This window comes from Bactrocera tryoni, chromosome 2, assembly GCF_016617805.1.
Source record: "Bactrocera tryoni isolate S06 chromosome 2, CSIRO_BtryS06_freeze2, whole genome shotgun sequence".
Classification (NCBI taxonomy): domain Eukaryota; kingdom Metazoa; phylum Arthropoda; class Insecta; order Diptera; family Tephritidae; genus Bactrocera; species Bactrocera tryoni.
Window position 1 is genome coordinate 10,519,801 of NC_052500.1, and position 21,875 is coordinate 10,541,675.

Genomic DNA, 21,875 nt, shown 5'->3' on the forward strand with positions numbered 1-21,875 from the left:
TAAAGCTGATGAGCTAGCAATAAAAGGCACCCTAGAACCGCTATTGGTAGAAATGAAGCGGGTCGGTTCTACAACAAGATAGCTGGGCTTCGCGGAAGCTTCCCCAGAGCTGGGCCACCATCGGTACATGAGTTGTCGCAAAAGTCTTCGATCGATCACAAGAGATCTAGTGATCTCTTTGCCCTCAGTATAGCTAGCCTCTCCATAGATTTGGGGCTTTTAACAGGCCATAGCCATATTGGCATCCACGCAATAAGGCTCGCAATCCTACCAGACGACATCTGCAGAACTTACATATATAGAAGAAGATGAGGTGGAAACAACTCCACACTTCCTACTTGACTGTCCCGCTTTTGGAAGGTCAAGACTTAAATACTTGGGAGTGCATACTTTCAGACATTCAGTCAAGCTGGTGGCAAGTTAAAGGTTATTAGTTTTGAAATTACAGTAATGCTTTTCTATTGGAAGTTTTAGCTTTTAATTAATTTAATAAAATACATTACTGTAATTTCAAAACCAAAAATCGTCAAAGGTCTAACAAACTAGTAAAATTAATTAAATTTTTTGAATTCCTACTCACCTCTGCATCATAAACCCACTCTTGATTGCCACCCATATTATGGCAACGCACCATATTCACCGGACCCATCGCATTCGATGCGTCCAAGCAGAGATCATCGGACATGATCTGCTGTCGTTTCGTGTAGGCGAACACCTGATTGCCACCCAAGCCGTGACAATAGCTGACGCCGATCTTTTCACCATATTTGCGACCCATTGTGTCGAGGCATGTCTCCGTTTCGGCGTTGCGAATCTGTTTGCGAAATAAAAACAAATAAATATGTGAGATATTAATAAAACAATCAACAGAGAGTATATTTTTTGTGATTTACCTCGCCCAAATAGTAATAGTCTAATGGCATTAAACTTTCCGGATAAATATTCTCCAAATACCAGCGGAAGCTCTTACATTGTAAACGTTCGCGCAGCGCTCGTCGATCGCTCACATCGCCGGCCACAGCTTTGCGTGCACCTGTTAATTTTCAGTTTCAATTTTCGCGTTGAAATGAGATTGAGATTTGTAAAATAGAGTAAAATTAATTTCTACAAAAACCATATGTTTTTGGTTGTTTGTTTACTTTTGTAAGGAGAAGAAATGGAAAATAAATTAATGAACAGTGGTGGGTGTGACTGTGATAACTGTGTGGTTTTAATATTTAGCGTTTATTTACAAAGTGAAAGTTAAGGGGTTTGCATGCTTTTTGTTGCAGAGTGTGTTAATGTAACATTTATAACAAAATGAGTAATATTTTATTAAAGATATATTAATAGTTTGGTTACGTAACTTGTTATAGTAACATATGAAAAGTTTCAACAGCACATCATGGCGTTTTTGGTGTTTTTTTTATTCATAATAAAATGTGTTATCTAGCAAGTAACTAAAAGTTTCGTGAAAATATTTGTTTTTTCACTTCTGTTATTTATTCAGTTGGAAATCTGCCAAAAAAAAATATTTGTTCTCATTTGTTATGAGAACAAAATACTTAAATGTCAACATATTCAGCTATTTAAAAAAAAATTTTAAAATTTTTTCATATTCTTTACCGAGAGTAAAGCTATTGATCGATTTGTTAAAGGATTTAGAAATATTTTAGCGGATTCATATAGCATTACAGCTTTAAATTTGTTCACAGGGTATAAGTAAATAGATTTTATGGGTCGCAAAGCATATAAAAATGAGGGTGCCCCTTAAAGTTATCGAATATAATGGATATAGATTGATGAGAGACCAAATTGAATTATATTCAGGCGCCCTGACAACTATAGCTGTCTTCAATTTTAATAATCAACGAACAAACGATATGCTACCGAGTTGAGTACGGCTGGATATAAAACCGGTTTCATTCGGGTAATGTGACCTGACTGTCGTGAAAACCGAGATGTTTGGCGCGGGCTTGCGGTTTGGAAACTTAAACGTAAAAATTACATTATGTGCAAGTATTTATAGTCCACCCTAAGGTAAGTGGCTGGCTCTGACTGTCAAAAAAACTTGGTTGTGGAATTTTCGGACATATTTGCTTTCAATACAATAGTATTTATACCCTGAATAGGGTTCGTTTGCTACGAAGCTGATTTCTGTCGTCTGTCTGTCTATATATACGCACCGACTAGGTTTTGAGATATTTATCTGAAATTTTGAATTTTTCTCCTCAAGAAGTTTTACATTTGTCGGAACCTGACCACTACACATTGGTTAAATGTATGTTAAGGTTGTTGCTAAATGTAAAGAAAGGTTGTGGACTTGGTTATATGATACAAAAGAGGCATTGTCCTCGAAAAATTGTAACGAATCGGTCATTGATCCCACAATATGTACACAAAACAAAGGTTGCTGACTTGGCTAAATTTAAACGAAAGGGTAATTTACCTTATAATGTAAACCAAGTGATCGTTGACTCCACAAAGTGTAAATAAAAGGTTCATTGACCTTAAATGTAATCAAAGGTTATGAGCTTGGCTAAATACGAAAAGAGAACATTGGTCACCGAGATGGGTATTAAAGCTTCGCTTCAGACGAAGTTAACCTTTTTTCTGCTTTTTAATTAGTTTTTTTTAAGCTTCCGAGAAATATCCCTCAGATGGGTATTAAAGCTTCGCTTTAGACGAAGTTAACTTTTTTTCTGCTTTTTAACTAATTTTTGAAGGATAGCATAAGAAGATGGAATCTTGACTTATAGATTCAAAGAAGATTAAGCTAAGATTACATCTCTAGCCTATAGAGATACTTCGCAATACTACATATAACGATATCGAGAATAAAAAACCTAAAAAAAATATGTTGGATTGAGTGTAAAGTTCAATTCTATAAATTTTTGAAATCCCTAAGGTCGGTTTTATCGAAAACACTGAATATATTAGAGCACCTCACCTCTAACATTACTTTAACGTGACTTCAAAAAACCTACTTCTCAAACAAAGTAATTTTTCACTGTTATATTTCGTTTTTGTTAAGAAAATAATGTTTTTATGCAAAGATTTTGTACTGAATTCTATATAATTTATATATTTATATAAATGAGTGCATATAAGCAATATTATACAAAGCAGGTATATGAATCATGAGAAATATATGTAGTTAATAAGCAATAACAAAGAGCATGCAAGCATTTACAAACGGGTAAAATTGGCATACCGAGTATTAGAACATGCAAAATGGATACAGAAATATCTAAATACGACTGTTTTACAACATCATTATTATTTATTACATATACTTATAAATATATATACAATAATAAAAAAAATTATTTTATATGTATATACAATAAAAAGTTTTCAACATAACCTTAAATATTCAAAAATTTTATACATAAATAACTTGTTGCAAATAAGTTGGCAGAGTTGTGTAACAGAGAAAAAATGCTGTTATGAAGAAACAAGCCAGCTGTTGCAAGAACACGAGACAAGGAGTCGGTATTTTCGCTCACATTTCACAACACAAATTTGAAATGTAAATGTATACTATACATACAAACATACAAATAATAAAATAGCAAACAAATAAATGAAGAGAATCATACAAATAACGGTATAAAATTAAGGTAATTTTCAAGGAACGCATACAAATCAACGGTAAAGTGGAATGTGGACTATACAAGACAAGTGAGTGAGGGCGGGGGACAGAAACAGATGTTGCATACGCATGTTCAAGGGTAATGAATACAGTGGCGGATACAGTGTATTTACGAGTTTTACGGTTTTCGTAATATGCATGTGGTAAGTATGTATGGTGGTAATAGACTTGCGAAAGAGTTTTTTTTTATGTAAATATGGTTGGTCTTTTGCTAAAACTGAATTCACTAATTTCATTTTAATTTTGCTACATTTCTGTTTGCTTAGCAAAAACCAACCAAAAAAATAAAATAAAAAATTTCAGGCACAAAAAACAAAAAAATGAGCAATCAAAATGAAGACGATAGGAAAAAAACAACAACAAAAACATAAAAAACTATATGCTAATAAATTAATGCATGTAGTAATATTAAATGTTCGCTAATCGAATTGTGCATAAATTGCAATAGGAGAAAGAGAGAGAGTTAGGTATATACTATATGCACATATATAGTGGGAGAGAGAGAGAGCGATGCTGAGCAATGTAGTGCTTTTGTTGTTGTTAACCTGGATAAAAACTGTAGTAAAACTCTTTCCAATCGTCCAGCCACACTTCAACCAAACGCGCATTATTATGATTGACAATTTCCGTTGTGCCACCGGGGAAGGTGTACGGCGTCGATTTACGAAACACGTGACCCACACGCGAACAGGGCGCAATCTCGAGCACGCCGCCACACATCCAGACCTAAGCGCGTATATGTGGTTGCGCATGCGCGAATGCAGAAAGTTGTTTCAGTGAAGCATAATTACGCGTGTGTTGTTGCCAATGCCGGGAAACGTACGTAGCATTGTTATTTTTTTTTTTTTTTGGTTTTCGTTGAGCGTTTTATATTTTTTTAATTTTAGTTTTTGTTCCAAATTTTATTAATGAAGTAATGTGTTGTTGTTTTTGTTGGATTTGAAGTTAGCATTAATGTTGTTAGCACCATAATTAATGTTATTGTTGTTAGCCAACACAAGCAATACACGTTAATTAGTTACGCATGTTGTTTTTATTATTACATATTATTATTATTTGTAAGCATTTAGACATTAGAGCGGGGGCGAGTGAGCGAGGGAGAAAAGAGAAAAACAAATGATAAAGTATATTTAGAAATTTACTTCTCAACACGCTGCATTAATAACTAAACAATCTGGTATTGTATAATATATAGTATGTACTATATGCAGTTATAATTCTGATATTTTCGCAGTTCAATGAATTTTGTTCGAAAAATATTTTTAATGAAGAAAGTGATTAAATTTAATGCAATTCAATATTTTTAGCGAAGAAAAATAAATAAATTTTATACATCTGAAGATATCAGCCGTGTAAATAATCGGCCTTGATTTTAATTTTGCACTGCTGAGGTGCAATTACTACAACAACCAACAATAATTACTCCTAAAAACATAACTCAAACCTAATCAACAATCTAAATGTAAAAGAACTCAAAATACATCAATTTATTATATGTATGTAAGTGTGGGTGGCATTAACGGGTTAATATGTATATTTTATCTAAAATGAATTTCATAGGCGTTAGGAATTTTCGGCAGACTCTTCCAAGTCACATACGAAAATCAATAAATTTAAATACTTTTAATACATTAAACTGTATTTAGTACGAGTTATGTCGCATACGACAATTTCGTCACAAAGTTCTACATAGAAGTCAATTAATTAGCATATTTAGCGAGTTACTAGCAAATATTGACCCCAAAATTAGAGAAACAAATATTTTAAGCAAATATGTACTGTTGTTTGTGTGTGTATGTTTAGTACCGGTTGACGGTTTATATGATTTATCAAGAAACGCATATTAAATTAGTGTCTTTGGTTCTATTTAAGAATATAGATTTGAAATATTTTGCGATGAGCCAGAATTTTTTGGTATGCAAAAGGGTTATAGAGATAAAAATATAATAAAATAACGGTAATTTAGTTAAAAAATATATAAAAATAAAAAGTAAAAGATATATATATGTAGGACTTAAATTAAAAAATAATTAAAGATATTTTATGTAACTTTTAATAACCAATTAAAAAAGTAAGGTTATGGCATATTTTTTGAACAGCATTTAAATAAACAGGAAGCAAGCCAATCATAAAAATTACTACACACAAGAATGTGAATCCAGCTATATTAATTTTTTAGAGGAAATACATATGGTGAGCTAAAATGTAAAATAACCTAGTAACATTTTTCAGAAGTTTACAGGAGAAGAAAACAAAACGATACAATTAAAACTATTTATATGGAGAAAGTTTTATCAACAAATACTTTTTTTTTTGTAAATTAGTTTAGTTGAAAAATTTTTTTCCTAAAAATTAGTTATGTAATTATGTATATGTATGTATATTATATGGAGAAAAGTTTTTGCAAAAATTTAATTTAAAAAAAGTTAATTTTAATTTAATTTTTCTTTTCAATTTTAGCTTAGCTTAAAAAAATTCAGAAAAATAAGTATTTATTATAATTAATTAATTAATTAGCATTAATTAAATAGCAAAACATAATATAAATAGAGAAAATTTTTGCAAAAATTTAATTTTATTTTAATATTTAGTTTAGTTTAAGAAAAAAATTTTCTGAAAAATTAGTTAATTATAATTATTAATTAATTAATTATTATATAATATTATATGAGGAAAAGTTTTTGAAAAAAGTTTAATTAAAAACAAAGTTAATTTAAATTTGATGTTTTTCTTTTAACTTTAAGTTTAAGTTTAGCTAGTGAATTAATTATTATATAATATTATTTGGAAACAAATTTAAAAAAAATTATTTTTTTTTTTGAAAAAACTTACATAATTTTAATTTCAATTAAAAAAGTTTAGTTAAAATTTTTTTCTCAAAAATTAGCTATTTATTATTATCATTTAATTAATTAATTATTATGTAATATTATTAATTGATTTTTTAATTTCTTTTATTTAAAAAAAAATAATTTTCATTATAATTTGGATATAGCATTAATTAAAAAATAATAATTTTTTTTAAGTTACTGATATTTTGATAGTTGATATTTAAAAAAAAAAATGTTTTTAAAAAAACTTTAATTACAATTTGGTAATAATTGTTATAACATTAGTTTAAAATGTTGTACATATGTACATACATGATATGAATCGTAATCAATAAAAAAATCAATTTCAAATTTTTTGTTGATAAGTTATTTTGCATTTTAGGTGACGATATATAGCATAAATAAAAATCGAGTTTATATGCTGTTAGCGATTATTAGCATTTTGGCGCGATAAAAAGTTGTGACCGTTATTATTTTTATATATGTACATACATATGTATGTATATTTGTAAATATTTTTTAATAATATATTTTTTATTATCAAAAAATTAGTTTTTATGCGCTAACTAGCACATAACCTCAATTTTTTTTTGAAAATTTTGCGTTACACTTAAAATCTAACAAATTTATTAGTAATAATAACGGTATTTAGTCTTAAATGATGAAAAAAACTCCTTTTTAATGAAATTTTTGCGTATAAAACATTAAATATCGGCGCAATAATATTTTCGCATATAAATTCCGATTGCCATCTATGAAAGGTGATTTAAATATAGAAAATTTTGTGTTTACAACATTAACGCTTATTAATAAAATATATGTAGCTCAAATTTGGTTATGGTAAAAAAAAAATAAAAGGAATAAGTAGAATGTGAATAAAATAGTTATTTGAATAAAATGTATAATAAAAGAAAATAAATCTTAATTACATTTAGTGATGTAAAAAATTGTAATTAACTTTACGTTTGTTAGTCAAGTTGAGGTTAAAAAAGTTAATACACAGGTGGTAGGTGATTTATTATACCAAATATATAAAAAAATATGCTTTGTATTGTTTAGATTACGCTGGTAATTTGTGTAGTTATGTAGTGGTAGTAAAAGTGTCGGTAGTTTTTAGTTTCGAAACAAATGTATTCATGTATATTTCAAGTAGTAGTATTGGTAGTAGTAGCAGTAGTAGTAGTAGTAAGTAGTAGTAGGAAACAATGTGAACAAGACACAATTTCGAACCTGAGCTCATTGCATAATAAAAATCACGCCACTCATCCAACCACACTTCGGCCACACGCGCCGCATTGTGCAGCACAATTTTGGCCACACCGCCAGGGAATGTATAAGGCGACTTATCACGGAAGACATGACCCACATGGGAGCAGGGTATAATTTCTAAAATGCCGCCACATTGCCATATCTAAAGTGTAGTAGTAAAATTCATTTTTAAACTGTGCCGTCAACACGAGCAAAACAACAAATAACACAAAGAGTTAAACTAAAGCTCGTCGCTATATCAAAAAAAAAATTAGCAACTCTTTTCATTTATGCTTTTTGCCTACATTACATCGGCAATATACTTTACTGAAAATTAAGTTAAGCTTTAAATTTTATAAAAAAAAAATAGTTTGTAAATAAATTTGTGAGTTGAAGTGGTTGACTTACCCGGAAGGACATTTCTAAATTTTCACCACCCCATATATCCATGCCCTCATCATATGAACCAATTTCATAGAAATAATCTTTGTCAATCGAGAACAGGCCACCGGCCATGGTGGGCGTGCGCAGTGGCGCGGTACGATCATTATTGCGACGCTCCATTTCACGCTGAGGAACACGATACCTGAAATAGAATTGCAAAAAATTAAAGTTAGTAATAAATGACAAAAACTAAGAAAAAAATAAAAATAAATAAAAAAAATTAATAAATAAAAATAATTAATTAAATATTTTCACACTTAAAATATAATGGTTAATTTGTAGAATATATAGTCAGTTGCGGATCAAAAATTTTTTTCTTAATGTGGAGGGGGGGTTAGACTTTCCTTTCAAAATATTTTATATATTGATGTTACTTCTAAAATTCTTCTGAATTTAAAATAAAATCTACGATTTTGTGGAGGTTTTGACCCCAAAACCCCTCCATGGATCCGCCACAGTATATAGTTATGTCAGTTCGGACAGGAGTGTTATTTAGTATTGATGTTACTTCGTAAATTCTTCGGAATTTTAATTAAAATCTCCTATTTAGTAGGAGCTTTAACCACGCAGTGGATTCACCACAGTATTTTTGAAGTATTAACCCATTACCATAAGTCAAAATGTCTAACAAACGGTTTTAAAACTCTCACATGGCTATGTCCGTCACACATTTTACAGAAATGTAGCTACCAATATTCACATAACGCTTAATTTCGAGACCAAGCGTCCGTCTAACAATAATCAATTCTGACAATAATTCATTAGAGCAATGCAATCACAATTTCAACTTTCAATTTACCATCTGAAATTCAATTTCCAATTGAAACCACCCCACGTTGAGTCCGAAGCGGTTATATATTCGAAAGACTCATCGGAGATCACATCAATTATGGGGCACACCACGGTGCGACGATTTTGCACAATACGTGCTAACAGCGGTTCCAGCCAACCCTCTGTGCACTCGCAATGCGCATCCAGGAATGTGATGACTTCACCCTACAAAAACAAAAGGCGTACACCATAGGCAATGGGTTAAAAAGAAAACCAGAAGAAAATAATATTATCAATGCTTATACCGTCACGTGCTCGGCGCCTAGCAGACGGGCGCGTATTAAGCCAGAACGTTTCTCCGTGCGCAGCACAAATGTATGCACCGGTAATTTCGCCACATAGTCCTCCAGCTTTTTGCCCAAATAATCTGTGTGCGATGAGAAGAGTTAAAAAAGCGAAAGGAAAAAATTTTTTTAGTAAAAATGTCTACTTATTTACATAAATTAATGATTTCAAGGGATATTTAATTACGCAAATTTTGCTTTATAGTTATCTTCGTACTTACCACGCTCGCTGGCGTCATCCACAAGTATAATCTCCTTGAGTAGGGTGCGCGGCGACCGATTGATGACACTCCAAACGGTGCGGAGCAGCGTTGACCACGCTTCATTGTGGAAAACTATCACAATTGAGGTTGTTGGCAGTTTCGATGGATAAAGCTTCTTCTTGCAACTGTAAATGTAGATTGCGAATATGTTGTGGTCACAAAAATTAAATTACATTTTATATATGTACATTTATACTGAGATTTTGCAATGCAAAATTAAAAATCATTTATTTGAGGTTATATTTTCTACATGCACATATGTATGTATATTCTCGTGTGTGTACTTACTTTTCATGCCGCACATCGGTCAGCGAACGATTCAATGAGATCATATCGCTGGCTAGCAGATTGAATTGATTCTCTTTGAATTTCTCCTTCATCAGATCCTTCATTTCCGGTGGTATTTTAACTGGTTTACCCAATTCGCCTTGTTTGCCCTTCTCCTCCTTTACCGTTGGCGCCGAACGCCATTTCTTCAATAACGTACTGCGATATGTCATCGAAATACCGCCGCCCGCAAAGCCACCGGGACCCTTACCCACACCGCCAGCATCTCCGCCGTCCAAACTCTTTTCTGTGTTAATTTCACTGTCATCAACCATATTTTGTTCGTCGATAAGCTTTTGTGCATCTGGCACCTGCAACCGGAAAGCCGAAAGGAAAATGCATTATGAAAGGGTGTGGAAAAAAGCAACAATTTTCGTAATGGAAAAATTAAATTTAATAAAACATGCACTTTTATATGTGAGTTTTTGCGTTTACTTTTTGAGCGGCGATAATTAAATTAAAAAACTGTTTATTGAATCATCTGTCACATGTGGAAGTATGTTGCGCTGTAAAAATGTGACATACACAGGAAAAATCCAGCTACGAAGAAATCAGTGACATCGAATAGCGGTTATTGATAAATTAACATTTCGATTTTGATCGCATAGTGTGTTAAGTTTATAAAACAAAAAACTAAAAAATAAAATAAAATATTGCAAATTATTTTTAGCTTAACAAACTAACATTTTTTTATTTGATACATTTTTTATCATAGTACATTAAGAAAAATATCTACGTATTTTTGAATTTAGGATAAATCAAATAAAAAAAAACCTATAACGCTATATATTATATATACAAGGTGCGTTCCAAAGTAAACAGGACTTAAAAAAAAAACAGAACAACTGGTTTTTTCGGCAAAATCAATTTATTTTATTCGAAATAGTCTCCTTCTGCAATACAGCTTTTTGCACGGTCCAAAAGCATATCGAACGAGTGTTTTAGATCGTTGGCCGGTATGGCCGCTAATATGCCGGTGCAAGGCCTTTGAATGTCCTCTACGTCTGCATAACGCTTTACTTTCATGGGCAAATGCATTTTTTCGAAAAGGAAGAAGTCGCACGGTGCCATATCAGGTGAATACGGGGAGTGGTTAATGGTTTAAATGTGATTTTTGGTCAAATAATCGGTCACAAGCGTCACTCAAATGTTGGATTCTGAGCAATTTTTGGTCGTCAGTCAATTTGTGTGGAACAAACCGTGCACACACCTTTCGTAAGCCCAAATGTTCGGTCAAAATGCGAAAAATTGATATTTTAGAGATGTCCCATTCCATTTCCATGAATTTCAATGATGACTTCGATTGATTTTTGATGAATTCACGCACAGTTTCGATGAAATTTCCGGTGATCACGGATTTTGATTGGCTCACATGTTGATCGTCCTTTATGTCCTCACGAACACTTTGAAAACGTTGAAACCACTCGTGCACTCATCGCCATAAACTTGTTTCATCAATTGAAACGTTTCGGTAAAAGTTTTACCAAATTTTAAAACCAAATTTAATGTTGGCTCTTTGTTCGAAGCTCATTTTTGCACCGATAACACAAACATACTGACACTTAAAACGCAATAACTTCACTTTCAATCGATGAAATGTCATGTAATTCTCACTGAACAACCGATAAAGATAGCAGATTCTAATGCATTCCAGTCGACATATATGTAGATGGCGCCACCAGGGGGCACTAGTTTCAAAAAGATTCCTAGATTCTTGTTTGCTTTGGAACGAGCCTTGTATATCTCTCTATTCTTTTAACCAACAAAAACTGAAAAAAAAAATTGTAAGAACCGATTTTTAATTTTGATTAGCTACCATATTTTTTAAAAATTATTCTTTCACTTTTTTCATATGAAATTTTTACTAATCAAAAATCCGTCATTCTTTTACTTTTAAGATGACCATAAGGGTAGAAACCGATATGGCGGGCAGACGGCTTATTTTTCTTCTTCTCAACTTGAAGAACGCATAGTTATACGCTCATTTTTGTTTCAAATTTTTTTCTTGAATCTCTTCTTTCTACTCTTAAATAAATAAACAAAAGATAACAAATAATGGATAGTGAAACTAGACCAAATTATCATCATAAGTCTACAACAGAAAGTTGCTAAATCTAAAAGTGATTTGCTTGTGGAAAATCAGGCTAATCCACTGCTTATAAAACTATAATGTCTATCTTGTCTCAATTTAAACGCAGAAAGTTTTTCAGACTCACTTTGAGGAGATAAAAAATATGTAAACAAGAAATAATAAAAAAAATAAAGAAAGCAATAAAATAGCACATGTTTTAATCAGTTAATTCTATGAAGGCATATTTATCAGAAAAAATTACAGCTAAAAAAAAGGAATACAGATGTGGATAAGCTGCGACTCATTTGTAAAAATTATATTATTTTTCATTCGCAACTACACACAGTTTGCTTAAAGAACTTGGACAGAAAGGCACGGACCGGTGGCATGCAACAAATAACGTTTTTGTAATGAAAATACTACAATATTTATAGCGCGAGTAAACACTCATATCCACGCACATACATATGTACATATGTATTATGATTGTTATTGCGTATGAAAGAACGGAGGAAATATGTGTGTATGTACGTTAGCCACTCTGTCGTCGTTGGTCATATGCCGCTTGTAACAAAAACCCTCCTTGTCGGCAGTGACTTTGCTAATGTTGTTGGTGTCAGTGACGACAGCAACAAGCAGAGCCTACAGTCGCAACTAATATGCCACACATATACTATGTATGTACGTATACATAAATACATATGTATAAATGCAAAGTGCAGCCAACAAACATTGAAAAATTTCTGTGGCAGACAGAGAGGCGCAGGGTTGCGATATGTGAACTCATGAATGGCTAGCCACAGCTCTGGCAGAGCAAAGCGGAGCAAAATGCAGTCGAGCAGTCGACAAAAGCCAATGAAGCACGTCAGGCAGCTGCTGAAGCGGTTTGCAAGACAACGTCGGACCAGCAAGGCTGTGTGGGCTACAATTTTTTGTGTGCCTCATTGGCGAGCGTGTGCGTATGCGTGTGCGCAAAGGCAGCAACAACATTGCGAGCAATGCGTTAGTTTGCGTTATGTTGTGTCTGCTGCTGGTTCGTGCCACAAGCCAAGTTCAACACTGTAATTCTGATTTAAGGCAAGATTTATTGCGTAATTAATTGCAATGCCGGTTGGTTGACTGGCTGCAACAACAACAGCAAACACGCATACATACTTACACACATGTGGACGCATACAACAACAGGCAATTACAACAAAACAATAATAATTATAACAACGGATGGCCGACGGGCCGCAAATGACCAGCTCGGAGAAATGATAACACTAACAACAACAAGGAGGAGTGGAGCAGCACACTAAAACAACAACAACAACAACAACAACAACACCAACAACAAGGAGTGGAGCAGCGCAGTAGCAACAACAAAAAACAATGAGGAGTAAAGTAGCGCAGCAACAATAACAACAAGAAGGAAGAGTGGAGCAGCGCAGCAATAATAACAACAAGAAGGAAGAGTGGAGCACCGCAACAACAATAACAACAACATTAGCAGCAAGGAGAACTGTAACTGTGGATCAACAACAACGTCGACAATGCCGCTCACGACGTGTTAATTAAAATGTTATAGTCCAGAGCCGGTGTCTCTTCGGGACAACAACACTGGTCGCAGCAACAACAACTTCATTATATGTGGCAGAAGTGTTGGCGCATCAGCTTCCAACAACAATGGCAACTAAAAGTTATGAGCAAGCACGATGAAATACACATATATGTACATATGTACATACATTAGATATAGGTATGCATATATGTATGCATGCCCAAACGCAAATTTGCATCAGCGCGGACAAATATTTCCCTGTATTTTAGCTGCGAACTTTATGGTCTTACTGCATTTAACTTTTAAGCTGCGAACACATTCATCAGCACAAATATACTACGTTTGCAGGTACACTCGCACATATCCATATACATACATATGTACACATCTGCATATGTGTGCAATATTGCGGAGTAAAATAGTATGTCATTTAATTAAAACAAAAGTAATTTCGTTTCGTTATAATTTCAAACTTTTGCTAAATTTATGTGCTTTGCGGCACGACCTGTGTGCGCGGTTAATAACTTTTTTTACTAAATAATTAATGGAAACTAATTAGCACGCTACTTTCGTGTATACTGCATAGTTACTATGCTGGAGAGAAAAGATATGCAACTAAATATAATAAGTTTTCAAAGTCAGTTTATTCGGAAAATTTGTTATTTACAGATTTTATTTCTTTATAGATATTTCTTTTTTTTTTTGAAGAATTTAAATCAAGTTGCCCTGAAAATTCGAGATCTATGAATTTTACAATTTTGGAACAAAGTAAAAGCAACAACAAAGTTAATGAGTTCAATTCCATATGAGAGAGCGGTGATACCTTATTAAAGTGGAACAAACAATATCTTCAATGCTACCAAGTTTAGTTTTACTGATTTTTCACCAATTTTAAGAGTATGGCTAAAATAACAAAGTACTGTCAAAAATGCAGTTCCAAAACTTCTGTTGTTGTCTTTAAAAACATAGGACTTGAAAAATAAGAGATTTTTTATAGGATACCCAAAATTTTTTTGTTGACTTTAAAAACATAAATCTTGAAAAATAAGTAATTTTTTTTTAGAAATTCAAAGCGTGGATGCCCCGTTCGATACTAAAATGTCTTTTTTTGGCCTGAAAAGAAGCATTTCTCCACTAAAGGGGAGTAGTTCGATTCGCTACTCTCTAACGCTTCGAGAAACGAACACAGCTAAGCATACTGCTTATACTTATGTATAATATACATATGTATGTATGTATATGAGCAAAATAATTGCACTGCACCTTTAATGTAAGCTTTATTTTCTCCAACTGTTTTTTGGAAATGGTTTCATTAACAACAACGCTAAATTTTCGGTAGGTTGAAGTTTTATTTATGTAAATAACGTGGTTTGGTTTTTTAATAGGGACGCTACAAAAGTAGACTGATAGGGACAGAAAACGACGCCATATTTTTCCCGCTCTTTTGATATTTCTCTTCAGTAAGGTTTACCATTTCATAATGGAGAGAATACGATCCAACACGAGTCAAAATTATTAAAAATTACTACAGAAATTCGGAGTCAGTGACCTCAACTTTAGGAGCGCTACATCCAATTTATGGTCGTCATAATCGTCCTGTCAGATCAACAATTGAGCGTCTAGTGGAATCCATAGGCATCTCTGTGATATCGTTGTGGCGAATTTTTTACGCAAGAACTGAAGCCGCTTGAACACCAGAATCGTCGTATGTTCGTGAATTGGGCTGAATATGATCCGGATTTTCATCGAAAAATGATCTTCAACGATGAGGCTTATTTCGGCTGAATATTTTTTTTCTTGGCTGTGCTATATGTTACATCAAAATAGTCATTAGTGTTTAGTATACGCTTGTCTTTCAGAAGTATGTAAGTGCAAGAAGTTTCATTAAATTTTGAGTGCGGAATCGTTAAGAAAAGCGGATGTCATGAAACGTTCCGCCGATGAGTGTGGGAAATATGCTTACGAACCGGAAATAGACGATCAATCGGCCGAATGTCGTGGAAGGGTAAACTGAAGCCGAGAAAATCATGTCAAAGCAAGTCAAAAATCAAGGTTATGCCGACAGTTTTCTTCGATTATCGAGGTATGGTGCACTCCGCATTCCTTCTGACGTCGTATGTGCGAAGATATTCGTAAAAAGAGACCGGACAGCTCTTGGTTTTTGCACCACAATAACGTCGCATAACACATTGATTCTTCGTAAATATTTCGCCCTTCGCCTGATTTAGCTTCGTGTGACTTCTGGGTTTTAAGTCAATTGAAGACATTAAACGTGACTCACTATGCGCATTGAAGACCATTCCGAAAATTAACTTTAACAACTGTTTCGAGGATTAGAAAAAACGTTGGCACGAATGTATTGGGGCCAGGGGATCACTTTAAGGGAGACGACTTAGATTTTGAAGAATAAATTAAGAATTTTAAAATTATGACCACAGTCTTACTATTTTTTGCCCACGTAATACTGAATTTTATATACCTATGTATGTGTGTACATAACTTAAGAAATTCGAATCAGAAATTACATTTTCCAAAATGGCTTGTAATTTCACAAGCCGAATAATAAGTCTTACAGTAACTCATATACGAGATATTGAATTGTTTCTACATTCACCGAACGACGACTTGATATAACGCGCCACTCTTTAACATACTTCATATATGTATATACATAATAATGCCGCTAATATATTCCCCACATGTGGAGCTAATATCTCACATTACTATTTTCAAAATGAAATGAACTTTCAACTCACCTCCACATCATACTCCCCGGGCCGCTTACACCGCCAACCGTCGCGTCCAATGCAATCCGAATAGCGGGCGATTAGCACGAAATCCACAATCACCCACACCAAGGAGGTGAGCAAGACGATGCGGCAGGTATTGGAGCGCATGCGACCGCGCAGTTTACGTGTAAAATTCATGGCGGACATATTGCGCAAATGTGTATATACGTGTGTATGTGCGGGTATGTAATTTGAATTGATGTTTGTGTAAGAATGAGTTTGTGTTTTTGTTTAAATTACTTTTGCTCTCTGCTCTACTCCTTTGAATTGCACTTAAACGCTAAACGTAACAGCTTAAAATAGTTGATTAAATTTATGAGCACCGCATCACAAACCAAATTATGAACTAAAACGAGGAAAAAAAGATACGCGTGTAGAAACAACAAACAACTTGGGTTTTTAGCAACAAATTATGGTGAGTATTTTATAAATTATGTTGGTGTTTTATTGTTGAACACACAGATGTTGGCATTCAACTTGACGGCGGCACGGTGAGGATGAGTTTAAATTGCGTTGGCACTTGTGACATGCTTTCCGATGGAGGTGACGACGTGTGGGTGTGTATGTGTCTCAGAAGCCTGCTAGTTGCGCGACTGTCTATTGCGATTTGAGACCTTTGTTGCTTAGTGCGGGAATGGCTGGCGCAGCGCTGCTAACACTATCAGCGTGCCAAATGTAGATATGCAGAATTCTTCCGGTTTGAGATAACAGTACTCTGTTAACGTTTCTAAATTGTTGGCAAATTCAATTTTAATTAATTTCTATTTCGGGTGTTATCGTCGCCTTCTTGGAAATTGAGCTCAGTGCTTTTTGGCTGTGACATTCGAGTGTGTGTGTTTTTTCTGATGAATTTGCTTTTTATGGTTGCTACAAATAAAAATTTATTACTTTTATGCTCATCGCTGATTTATTGTGTGTGTTTGGATTTTTTATGTTTACTTTTATTTGATTGCTATTGTTTTTGTATAAAAATCGCATGGGAATATTTCGTTTGCGTGGCGGTTTAGCGCCTTGAACACGCTGGCGAACGGTGAGCGACGATCGTTGACGGCGGATTATTGTTGTTTTAATATTTTTTATGTTTTCGAATCATATTTTTGATTGTAAGTAAGTGTATTATTGTATTTTTATTATACAGTGTATTAGCCCGTTTAGTGAATATTTTAAAATATTTGCTATTTTTCACGCACTACAGCTACTATGAATTACTGACGTCATACAGCGCTCACTGTTTACCGCGTCGATCAGCTGTGCGCACAAGTTGGCCACATCAGTAGGTCTCTTGGTCAATGGGTAATACGAGCAAACGTTGAACGGTTTCTTTACAATTTTTTTTCTTTAATTTTCTTTTGTTTTAGCTTATTTTATTTATTTGTTCGGATTATTTACGCGCACAGATCTACTGGTTCGCTTTTAACCAACTTCTTCAATATTTGCAGCATACTTTGTGCCTCTTTCGTCGTATTTCTCGCGTTCTTATCAAGCGTGAAACAGTTGCTTGTATTAACGTTACGGCGTATTAAAATGCAAATGACCAATAATATTTTCAATCCGCAATGTAGATCGTTTGCTGTTGTTGGAAGGCCTTGAAACGCGCAGTCGTCTCGCTCAACTGGAAAAGAAAAAACAATGTGAATAAAAGCATTAATGAATGGGTATGCAGGCAGCGGTATATAAATGTCATGTAAATGGTGTGTATGTATGTTTGTTTACGTATGTATTATCATAACAGGTGAAATGATTTCCTAACAACGCTCTACGGCCTTCAGAAATTCAAAACGTAGGCGGCAGTATTTGAACTTGATCTATTTTCTTGTAAATCGTCAGGTTGTTTTTGCAAAAATGTCAACGAAATTGAAAGCTTATTAAATAACAGATATGTATGTATATATTTTTAACAGCTCATTAACACAATAGCTCAACGTCGAAGTCATTAATCATTTTCAGTTTTGTTGTCAACAACTGAAGTTACTTACAACTCCAATAGATAAAGCGTAACGTAACACGTGTATGTATGCATGTATACATGTGTGTATGCATGGTATGGTATGTATATATGTACATACTACATATGATACAAATTGGTAGAAATAATAAACAAAAGCCAATCAACTGGCTACTTAGCACATATATCTATGTATATTGACAGATAAGATAAAACATTATTAAATATTTATGCAAAATATTAATACTATTGCTTCATTATCACTTCTGATTTTGATCTTTTGTTTTGGATTCAGCTTTGCTCTAAGAACCAATAAATGAGCATTGACTATTCTAACTTCTCACAGGAGATGAAATTTCTTTGCATTATGAAAAAATGAGTAAAAGTAATGAATGTACACAGATTCATGGGATTGGCATGCCACTCTATCTCGCTCCTTCTCTCTTTATGAGCCAAACAAGCTATAAATAAAGATAGAATTACTTACTTACAATAATTGTGGATATGCTAAGTATATAAGACTGTTATTTGAGATAACTTAGGAAAATATTTTTTAATCCAGAAAGTCAAATTAACTTTTTCATCTTTTTCGCATGAATTTCTTGTTTAGATTTTGATGAATTTGGATGTTTTACGATCTATTCATATGCAGTTGGCATTAAAAAAAATATTTGATTGACAAGAATGTGTGAAAGTTCTATTTTAGAATCATAAAAAAACAAAACCAAACAGCTGATTTTGACATTATGAGTTAAACACTTTTGACAAATTGTTATTTTAAGGCTATCGAACCAACATTTATTAAGTGAATTTTAATTTTTTCTTATCTAAATCTTTAAAGGCGTTTTTCTCCGAAACTGTGCTTCTGCGGTAAGGTTTCTCGAGAACCACTCAACCGATCTTCATGAAATTTTACACAAGTTTTTGAGATACAATTCTTAAAGACTCGGACAAAAGACAATTTTTGGATTACAAACATTTGAAAAAAAATGTCGCGAAATTTTACTTGAAATTTTAATTTTTTGTAAAAATATCTGTTAAAAATCCAAATTTCAGTTTTCGCCTCCCCTTCAACCAAGTTTTAAGTTAAGGTTTTAACTGAAACACGTATTTTTTCACTTTAGATAATCTTGTAAGGAGTTATCCTACTTTTTCCGCGTGGTCACTGGAAACGGCGTCGCAATAGCCGGGTTTAAAATATTTTTTTTTCCAAAATTTTATGTTTTTTCCAATATTTTTAGAATTTCAATAATTTAGACAATAAAAAAAATCTAATAAAATATTTTGTTTTTTTTAATGCGAAAAAAATTGTTGAAGAAAGTCTGTCTAATGTCATTTCTGTGTAAATAATTCCTGCTGGGTAATTAATTCGAATTTAACACAAAAAAAAACTCCAAAAAAACTGAATACAAGCAAAACAAAATACGAGAAAAAAATTTGAATATTTGAGTTCATTTCTATGAATTACTCATAGCTGTTGATTGTAGTTCCTTTTTTAAATTTTTTTTAGTAAAACAAAAACAATATCGGCATTTGTGTTTTGAACAATTTTGCTAAAAGCTGAAAAAAAACTGATGGCAGCCACTGTAAAATTACTGATGCCACCATTTATTTTGAGAAATTACTTTTTAAATAATAAAGGGATAGAGAAATATTACTGTGTGAAATTTTTCAATCGGATATACCTTTAAAAATTGCATATTAAACTTTTAAATGGATATCTCAGATAGTTTTTGAATTACAGTTTTCTAAATTGTAGCCGCTCTGTTAATTTAGTTTAATCAGTTTATAAAATATTTAAGGGATTGCATGGGTTTCCTAGGGTAGAAACAGCATTTTTCCAACAAATTTTCTCATATAAAAAATTAAATATTTTTTTAGAAGTTTTTATTGTTACAAACACTATTAACAAAAAAGTTCTAAAATTGTTGGAAAAAATATCAAACAGTTGTAATCGAAAGAAAACCTTCGTCCAAGTCTTAAAGAACTGTATCTCAAAGACCTGTGTAAAATTTCATGAAGATCGGTAGAGTATTTCCCGAGAAATCTTGCCAACCGACTTCAAAAACACAGCCTAGCTAGCCTCGAGCGCACAAGTTCTAAAGGTTGTATCTCCGAAACGATTACTCGGATTAACTTGAAAATTTAAGACAATATTGTAGAAGTGTTGTAAAATTTAATAAGACAATTCAATATTTTTCACATAACAGTATTTTGTTCTCATGAAAAATCAAATTGCGTCAGATCAAAAATGACTGAAAAGTTGGACAAAATTAAACTTTTTTAAAACGCCGCCATTTTGTCAATTTTTGATTTTTTTAGAACATTGAACGGAGAATTTCTGCTAATAGAGAATTTATTTTATGTTTTTCCCAAGCAGAAGACCGGAATTACTTAACAATGGTGACAGATTGTGTGTAAATTGAAAAATATTTGTTTCTATTTTAAAATTTTATAGCGTGTTCTTAGAATATTTTTAAAAATTTAGTTAAAATTATTAAAAATTGATAGAATAGGTTTTTTAATTGTCAAAATTTGCCTGTTTTGGTTGTCACACTAGCTGGGCCCTGTAACATTTCAAAGAGTTTCCTTTTACGATCATTTTTGACTAATGTCAAAGGCTGCTTCCAGTTTTCATATCTATTTTTTATGGAACTTCAAGTAATTTTCGAACACTGTAGACAACATTAAGAACTATTGTGACACAATACTGTTACTTTACTTGTAGTTATTTGCTGTTGTAATAAATTACGAGCTTTCTCATATAACACTTATTATATCAAATCTCAACTAAGTGTTACTTCAAAAGATTTCCGCCCGGGTGCTCGGGGTGTGCTATTGAAAAAGGTGCGTCGCTGCAGCAACAGAGCAAATGTCGTCTCACCTCTGTGGAATTTCTTATGGCTGCGGACTGGTTTTTGCCAGCAGAAACGGGTTTCCAGTGAGAAATATGCAGTCCAGCCACATAGACCAACACATGCACTTCATTTATCTATGCGCCTTTATTTTGCCATGGATTAAATGGTAAATACTGATGTGTTGCTTGCTTGCTTATTATGGCTTTAACGCTGACGCTGCTGCTCCACACCGTCGCTGTGGCTTTACTTGCCAGTAAGAGTAATGTTATGCTTATTGTTGTTTGTTTTATTGCAATTTGTAAATAAATTAACTTTCATGGCAAATAAATACCGTTAAATAGCATTTATTCGCAATGTACACCCGAGTAGACGTTAATTGGTATTGGTGTGTGTGTGCAAAGTGTTTGGCCTTTGTGAGTATGGCTGCGCTCCACACACACACACATGCCGCCATTGGCAACGGTTAATCATGCAATGGAAATTGTTTCACTGCTGCCGTTGCTGGCATTCGTTTTTCGCATTGTTTTGTTTTGTTTTTTTCTCCTGTTTGAACTGTTAAACTCGTTGTACGGCCGGCTGATGACTCCTGCATTTGATTTTGGCGTTTTGTATCTGCAATTGTTGTAACAACTGTTTTGCTGTTGGCGCAGGCAAAATGTACCACATGAACAAAATGTAGCCAATGCTTAAAGCTCAGCTGGCGCGGCATACAATTCATGCTATTTTCATTGCGAGCGGGAGAAAAATTGCAATTTTTTGCCAAAGTGATTTCGGAATTAATTAAACGCATATTATATACTGTGTTTG

At 33.2% G+C, this 21,875-nt stretch overlaps 1 protein-coding gene across 3 annotated transcripts in view; it reads right to left on the bottom strand.

The window, feature by feature from the left end:
- LOC120768577 (polypeptide N-acetylgalactosaminyltransferase 5) overlaps positions 1-21,875 on the bottom strand; it is a 67,421-nt gene that overhangs the window by 1,085 nt on the left and 44,461 nt on the right. For 2 of the 3 annotated variants that reach the window (XM_040095331.1, XM_040095330.1), the window contains exons 2-10: positions 16,233-16,611; positions 9,824-10,173; positions 9,494-9,660; positions 9,234-9,355; positions 8,957-9,153; positions 8,122-8,299; positions 7,696-7,876; positions 894-1,033; positions 581-814 (exon numbers count right to left, since the gene is read on the bottom strand). In XM_040095331.1, coding sequence (XP_039951265.1) covers positions 581-814; positions 894-1,033; positions 7,696-7,876; positions 8,122-8,299; positions 8,957-9,153; positions 9,234-9,355; positions 9,494-9,660; positions 9,824-10,173; positions 16,233-16,412 — 1,749 coding nt within the window. In that variant the 5' untranslated portion in view covers positions 16,413-16,611. Of the gene's footprint in view, positions 1-580; positions 815-893; positions 1,034-4,179; positions 4,361-7,695; positions 7,877-8,121; positions 8,300-8,956; positions 9,154-9,233; positions 9,356-9,493; positions 9,661-9,823; positions 10,174-16,232; positions 17,878-21,875 lie in introns of all 3 variants that reach the window. The other variant, XM_040095329.1, reaches the window with a different exon arrangement.